The 8770-nt window shown below is 35.8% G+C and overlaps 1 protein-coding gene across 1 annotated transcript in view; it reads left to right on the top strand.

Annotated features, from left to right (window-relative positions):
* Positions 1-951: 951 nt before the first annotated feature.
* LOC145682166 (putative inactive 1-aminocyclopropane-1-carboxylate synthase-like protein 2) overlaps positions 952-8770 on the top strand; it is a 34045-nt gene continuing 26226 nt past the window's right edge. The window contains exon 1 of the mRNA XM_081753754.1: positions 952-1038. Coding sequence (XP_081609880.1) covers positions 952-1038 — 87 coding nt within the window. The remainder of the gene's footprint in view (positions 1039-8770) is intronic.

Below are 8770 nucleotides of genomic sequence, written 5' to 3'. Positions count from 1 at the left end.
AATATTGTCTCCACTGGTATGGGAAGTGAGGGGGGAGTTAAAAATAAAAAGTGACGGTGAGTATGACATGAACAAAGAATAGATTCAGTCGAAATAAACCGGGTAATCAATCTTTGAAATGAGCATTATATGGGGAGTTGGGGGATTCAAATATTTTGCACAAACTTCGTCATACTGTGCGAAGAACTAGCATTTTAGCTAATATATATAGTGAAACTTGTATAAAACAGAAGGCGGTGGGTCCGAATTTAACTCGAAGGAATAACAGCGATAAGGACTGTCAGGAGTTTCCGATATAGACAGATTTCCGTTTTATTCAAGTTCCGGTTTCTACAAGTTTCACTGGATATATAATCATAGTCAACCGTTGTCAATACAGTGCTGGGTGAAGGTCTTTCCAACTCTTTTCCGCAACAACCTATCTTCCATTTCCACTTAGGGGGCGCGGTGGCTCAGTGGTAGAGCGTTCACCTCTGGTGCTTGGGGTCCCTAGTTCGATCCCAGCTCGCGCCGTATGGACTTTGTGGTGGACAAACACCGTGCTCGTGGGTTTTCTCGAGGTTCTCCCGTTTCCTCCCACTTTCTTCATTCCACCATTTCACTCATTTCTCATTATCACCGTCTCCTTTAGTCTAACCGGCATATCCGTGGGACGTAAAACTTAAAGATTTCATTTCCATTTCCACTTCCATTTCCTCTTCTGAATGGCTTGTAGTAGGTGCATACACTTGAATCACTTGTAGTGTATATCTCTGGGAGAGTTTGTCTTCAAGCCTTGCTACTCGACTAGATATACTATCTACCTCAAGGACCTTGTTTTTCAATTTTTCGTTGATAAGAAATCCCACTCCAACAGTCTTGCCACATTCTGATCCTCTGTAGTAGAATAAGTGTCCTTTCTTCAATTCGATTAATTCTTCTCCTTTTCTTCTTACTTCGCTCAATCCGACGATGTCCCAGTTGACTTTCTGTAGCTCTTCTTCCAGCTCCTGGAATCTTGCTTCTGAAGACAGGGATTTTGCATTGTATGTAGCCATGGTCAGTTTTAAATAGCAACCTAGTCCGTAACTCCGGGGATTCTTAGCACCCTCTGCCTGCATGTGATTCTGAACGTTGCCTTGCCCAGACAGAGTTCAGCTTCCGGAGAATAAAGGTCTTCTTGGCTTATTGTGTCCTATCATGATTGTTTAGACAAGTTGAAGGTATTTGGCAAAAATCACAGTGCCTAGCAGGCATGTTGGTGATAGCCCTCCATGTTCGCCTTCCTATCATTAGGGAAACCTGTAAGTTTCACCGTGGACAGGAAGTTACCAGTCTGCACCACTAGGAGGTGCGGATAGGACATAAGTGGCTAGCCCAGCCGGTTCCATACGTTGTCGACTAATTCTCAGCGTGCGGGTCTCCTTCTGGTTTACTACTACTAGACACCATTTTGCATATATATATATATATATATATATATATATATATATATATATATATATATATACCGGGTGATTCAATAAGAATGTACCAGGCCTATATCGCAGCTAATATTGCACGTAGAGCCTTCAAACAAAAAATTGCATCACCAAATCGTATGTGTAGAATGCAATAAAAATAGTAGCGTGACCAGTGGCTTCTCGTGAATACCTCCAACGGGGAGCAACTTCGAAATTTGCAATGCAAAGTGGTATAACTGTTGAAATCGTTCAAAAGGACATTAAATGCCATGCAACTTTTAGAGGACAAACTTTGTTATATCTCTTCCCATTTAACCGCTAGAGGCGTTGTTGCAGACTTGTATCTGAGTACCCGTAGCAGGCCTTTATCTCAGCTAATAATGCACATAGAGCCGTCAAACAAAAAAATAAACTACTAAATCGTATGTGTAGAATGCACTAAAAATAGTACCGACACCAGTGGCGTATCGTGAATATCTTCAACGGGGGTCATCTGCAAAATTTGACATGGAAACAGGGATTGGTTGTGCCTCCATTGAAACAATCGCATAATGGGAGAAACGTCGAGAGGAAACATCCTCGCACCATCTGACTTTCACCTAGTAATGCGACCGTGTTGCTGCCAACGAGGAAGAAATATGCCAAGGTGTTTCCTCTAAACTTAGGTAATTTCGTCACCGGAAATTTTGACATAGTAATTTCGTCACCTGTAATTTTGTCACCAAAATATTAGAATGTAGGAAATTTTGTCATGGTCATTTTTTCACCTTTGTTGAACTAAGTAGAGACAAAGTAAACGACCAAAACAGCTAATCTTATCTTAATCAAACTTGGAAAACAATTCAGTTGGTGTTCGACTCTGGAAAATCGAAGTTTCGGATACTTGACGCAAGAACAAACAATAATAAAAGAACATAATGTCAGCTTCAGAAAATGTTAAAAGCACAGGCAAATTGTGTAGCTAATGGATTTATATATCACTATTTACAAATATTAAGTTTTCAAAATTTCAGAACAGAAAATAGAAAAAAATATAACTTGTTATAATGCAATAAGTGTTTTACAGGTTGATTTTCTATTATTCATAACATGATAGGAAACAACAAGCAATTTTTTTTCAAACATTTAGTTCCAGTGTTATACGTTATGCACAAAGACTGGAGCCGTTTCTGCAAAATCTGAAACACTCTTTCAGTTTCTTTTTTGGTGGTTGACCCACAGCATCTTGATGTAGCTCAGTTGAAACCGTTTCTTCAACTTGTTGAATTAAGTACTATCAAAATAGTCCAGAAGTTCCAGCTCTTCCGCCGAAGCCTCTTGTATTCCTGATGCACATCTGTTGCGGGAAGAAATGTCAATCCGTTCATTTTCTCCCATAAGGCCCGCTACACATTATAGGATAGATCCTAGGAAATCTCTTACGATTTGTCCTAGAGTCAAAATCTTAACGTGTATGGCATCAGATCGCATGTCATTTCCTGTGTTCTGAACGATCCTATGAGATTTCTCTTGTTTAGAGCACGCTCTATTACGGAAAGAAAATTCGTAAGATATTGATTTAAGCGACATCAGGTGAGAGAAAGTGAAAACAAAACAAGTGAAAACGCAACTAATGAGGTATCTTCTGATCGTGCAGGTTTAGTTTAGGTGTACCGCTCGAAATAATTGTTGAAAAATTATAATTTGTCACTGTTTCCTAAATGATTTGCGTTGACTGACATGAAAATATCTTACATAGCATAGATAAAATCCCTCACGGAGACCATGAAAAGCAATTGTTGATAAACTACAATTCTTTTACGATTTGCGTGCAAATACGGGGGTCGGATATATAGTATAAAAACTATAGTTCAAGAAACGCAAACCAAGTTGTGTTAGGTGGTTTCTGGAAAGTACGAATGCTATCTAACCGAGTTGTTGCACGGCGAAGCGGGGGCCGGAGCGTCAGCGGGGGGGTGTGAGCGAAGGAAGCAGGCGCGTCAGTGAATGTAGTGAAAACGAGTGGGTTTGGGCAATGATACGAGTTTGAGTAGCATTTGTCATGGTATCGTGGTAGTAGCGCTCCACTTGTAAACATAAATTATAGCTTCTGTAAACTATGCAGAAATACACCGGTGGTGGAAATTAGTATCACCGGTCATCTTTCATATGCACTCACTTAGGTAAATGCATTCTCCTGTAAATGTTTAGCAGAAGGGGTCCAGAAGTAGGCAACACATACAAAATTTACAGGAGAAATGGAAGATGCAAGTACTTAGACCTAACACAACCTAATCAAATCTAACCTAATGAAATTAACTAACTTAAACTAACCTAATATTAATAGAAGTAAGCGAATTTCTATCGCTTTTTGAAAATTGTGCTGGACCCATATACCAATATAATCTAACGTAACATAACCGTAACTAACCTGAACCAACCTACACTAAACTAATGTGAATAGAAACTACCGAAATTGTAACATTTCTTAAGAAAAAATTAGCTGGACTCTTTCTGCTAAACATTGTCTCTCACCTATTTTATCCGTCGTTAAAACATTTATAATGATTTTACACTAGTAACCCTACAGCTGTAAACAAAAATTCAGTGTGTATTATTTTGTATTTAATTATGTTGCTTGGAAAAAAAATGTTATTTATAAATATGTCTTTTCATGCAAAGTATTAAATTTTACTTGTAAATTTCTAAAATGTGGTGCGCCAATAGTTTACCAGCACCCTTCTGACTTTTATGCTTTTTCCTTTTTCCTTTTCTTTTTTTTAAAGGTATCCATTGTCAGTAGGATGTGCAGTGTGGTTAGCATAATAATTCTTCAACTTTGTACTTTTATTAAATAGAACTACAGTTGATAAACGTCATTCGATCAGACAGGAAAACTCTTCACGTGTATGGCACAAAAGGGTAGGATTTCCTACAAGATATGTCATAACATTTTTCCGAAGATAAATCCTACGATATTTCCTAGGATTGATCTCGTAATGTATAGCACGCCTAATAGTCATTGCTCTTGCACCGTTCTGTGAATCCAATCTCTTGAACCTTTCTCCACGTTGAGTGAGTCAGGTGAAAAAAAAGCAATGCTGTACACGAGTTGATAATATTTCTGTGATAGAATTACTGGAAACTTTTATCTCTTATCTCAAATACGGGTCTAGGATGTTTCGGTGTAGGAAATTTCGCTGTAGGGTGTTTCGGTGTAGGATGTTTCGGTGCTGGACGTTTCGTTGTACGGATGTTTCGGTGTACGGACGTTACGGTGTAAGGACGTTTCGGTGTAAGGACGCTTGGCTGTAAAGGACGTTTCGGTGTATAGCCTAATATTTGATTGCATTAATCATATGCTTGTAATGAACAGTCATGAAGTGTCATAGTGTAGTCACTCTGCAATAGCGTAAACTGATTAATATTGTAATTGAGTCTCATTGTTATTGCTCAGTCTCTTCGTAACATCAGCGTATTTTTTTTTCTTTTTTCTGACTTCATGTCCGCCAATTAACTTATGTGTTCCATTTGAACAGCACTAACAAGGAGACTTACGGAAGTGTAATTTACTGATTTGAATGAAACTTTGCAAACTTGTAGAATATCAAAAAATAATCGTCACGTATATTTTTTTTATTTTGGAAATGGTGCGGATTTAAGGGTGGCCTCCAAGAATAAACAGAAAATAATCATTAAAATAGAAGATTAAATGATACAGCCAGCTTACTGCCAAGGGGGTTTTAGGACAGGTGATTCAGAACCTGACGTTAAAATTACAAAATTCAAATTGGCGGATCCAATATGATGATTACTTTTACAAATAGTCTTCTGGTTTGAAATGTTCTGCAGTTAGCCAAGAACAATTATAATTGGCAGGGACTACTGAGAGAAGGTGCACACTGACGCGAAACCCCTTTCTGTACTTATTTTAACAGGACGTTTGATTAAATCTATAGCCCAAAAAGTTAGAAGCCAGTACCAATGCATTTGTCGCGAAGAAGAAGCAACACATGTTATTGGAAAAGAAAATATTTATAACTCTGATCAATATGGTTTCATTTTTAAATGTAGACGGGACGTACTCTAGTGTTTACAGAGACACAAACAGTGGAAAGTGTGGCGCAGTCAGTAAATTCTATGACTCATAGCTACATCATACAGCCTATAATTTCTGTAAATAGTGTTTTGTTATCACCACTGTTAATTGTTTTGTAGGAAAACAATGGAACATTTGGTCTTGTAGTCCAACACAACCTCTTTAAATTTGTAAACATCCTTGTAAAAGAATCAAATCCGGAAAAATTAACATCAAGTCTTGTGAGATCATGGTTCCAAGAGATTTTTCTTCAAGCGTCTAACCCAAAGTCCATTTTGTTATTAGCTTCGTGGAGTGGTCACATTTCATCAACTTTGAACCTATTTTAAGAACAAAAGAGTAACTCATAATATAAACCATTTCTGTGGGAACAACTGGTAGGATTCAGACTCTTCTTGTGCTCTTTAGACCATTAAAAAATTTTCTTGAGACATTTATCTGACACTGTCCTTCTCTACAACTATAACATCAATTTACATCTCCGTAATAATATAATTAAGATCCCAACACTGATTCATAATCAGTTTTCTTCTCCTAGATTTGCTAATCTTATTCGGTATGCATGATATAAAAGCAGTTATTTTGAAGAAAAACTTTCTGTGTTTGAAAATTTCCTTTCAAAGATTGTGCAGCATTTTGCGATTTGTGCACAGTTATTGTCGTAATAAGGTGTGTGTGGTGTACACAATGTTTATACATCACACACTTTTTTATTTACTATATATCATTACCGTAAAACGTTTTCCCAATCAATTCATAATTATAACATTTGAGGATATAAGAAGTTCTGACATAGAATGAAGTGAGGGGACCCATTATAAATAAGTAACCCCTGTCAATTACAGCAGCATTTACTTTTTTTATGTATTAATTTATATTTTCTACTTCATGAATTTATTTCTCCGTAACGAATAATTTTCATTTTGAAGAGTGGACATTTCGATGTAAACATTGAAACTTTTACACCGAACCAGCCTCAAACCTAAACGTCCTTACACCAAGACATCCGTGCACCGAAACGCCCTGCACCAAAACGTCCTACATCAAAACATCCTACACCGAAACAGCCGTATCCCCTCAAATACGATATCTGAAATATGTAACTCTTTATTTAATAATAATAATAATAATAATAATAATAATAATAATAATAATAATAATAATAATAATAATAATAATAATAATAATAATAATAATAATAATAAATATTATTATTATTATTATTATTATTATTATTATTATTATTATTATTATTATTATTATTATTATTATTATTATTATTATTATTATTATTATTATATTTAGATTTGCTTCAGTTGAAAATTAAAGAAAGCAATTTCAAAAACTTTTCCGATTCATTCATTGTACTTGTATTATATTCTAAAAGACACTGGTGATGATATTATCGTGACAAAATTTTCGGTGACGAAATTACCTATATGGTAATATTTTGGTGACAAAATTACCAGTGACGAAATTACCGTGACGAACTTTCCGGTGACAAAATTACCGCCGCCCGTTTCCTCTCGACGTTTCTCCCATTGTGATCAGAGAAAAACAAAAAGAGGGAAGGAAGCGAAACCTTGCATGAAGCAACTGTAGGAAGGGGGACACCTAGCCACGTATTGGTTAATATCACCAGATGTAAAATGTTGCCAACTCAAAAAAAAATGAAATGAAATCTTTGAGTTTTACGTCCCACGGTTATGCCGGTTAGGCTAAAGGAGACGGTGATGATGAGTAATGAATGAAATGGTGGAATGAAGAAAGTGGGAGGAAACGGGAGAACCCCGAGAAAACCCACGCACACGGTGTTTGTCCATCACAAAGTTCACTTACCAACTCAACACAAAGTTGTATTTTTTGAATAGCACTACGTTAAGTTATTACAAATCTTAAGTCTACATACAAATCGAAAACAAACAATACCACTTTTATTGTTCAGTGTTGCAAACTAATTATGCTATAATATCACAAAAATCCAGAAACATCCCAATTTTGGAATCTCTATAACAGTGATGACGCAAGTGAGACGGATGGTGCATCGCACATCGAAAGCACCTTAGTGTCGAATACTATGGTCAGCATATGATGTATTTCTATCAAACAGAAGAAAAAAGCTACAAGGAATTCAAAACTTGACTTCTTGCAAAGGGCTTTATTTCGAAAAAGAGCTGAGATAAGTATCACATCTAATTACGTAGATTATTTTCAAAAGATGTAATGATCATAATGCCGTTTACAGCAATTTGATATTTCACACCGTTTAGGAGATATAATAATGAATGTTAAAGTTGGCAATACTACTAAAAGTCGTGAAATTAGGAGAATATGTGGTAAGGACAACTACCAAAAACTGTTGGTCAAGTATCAAAGGTGCGAAAACAAGCAACGATCGCTTTATAAATTTCTTGCAACTGTGTCATTTTAAAAAGTTTTGCCAACTGTAACATGTATATATGATGTCTAGTGATGGGTAAATTTCCGGGAAGATATTTTTCCGGAATATTCCCGGGAAGATTCCCCAAAATGGGAATTTTCCGGGAATTTATCTACAATCACAAATAAAATTGCATTCTATTACTATATTATGATTTCAAAGTTAAATTCGTTTCTATATCATAGTATATTATTACTCTTGTTCCCAGCGGAGCCTTTAAAATGTATATTCTGAACGATGTTATTTTATTAATATTTTATTATATTTAGAGAGTACGCATAAATCTATATTTATTTACAATATGTTCTACGAAAGTAAATATGTTTCAAAAATGGTATAGTAAGTCGACATACTTTTAAACCGCTAAAAAATTTAAATTTACATGTAAGTGGATTATCTGAACTTGACTCTACTACTGATATAAACATATTAAATTTTTAAGTGTTATAAACAAATTAGGTTGGGTAAGTGCCAGAAGACACATGTCCCACCATTTTGTCAACATTTGCGATTGCAAGATACTTTCTTATCTTTATAATTTTGCATGTAATATTGCCATACACGACATTTTTTCCTGCCCATTTCTCGAAATTTCATGCTTTAATTCACATGTAAGAGAAGTCCGAGTACCTCTTCAGAAATTCGAGTCAGAGACAGGAGACAGACCGACGTCTATTACTAACGGTGGTTCAGGGTTTATTAATAGTACTTCATCTCTATTTCTACATAATTCTACATTACTTTACAAAATGGATTCTTTTCATCATTTGTAAATTAGTACTTTGCTACTTTTGGCTATTGTTTAGTTTG

This window comes from Thermobia domestica, chromosome 3 (genome assembly GCF_964235325.1).
Source record: "Thermobia domestica chromosome 3, izTheDome1.hap1.1, whole genome shotgun sequence".
NCBI lineage: Eukaryota > Metazoa > Arthropoda > Insecta > Zygentoma > Lepismatidae > Thermobia > Thermobia domestica.
This window is presented reverse-complemented; position numbering and strand designations above follow the sequence as displayed.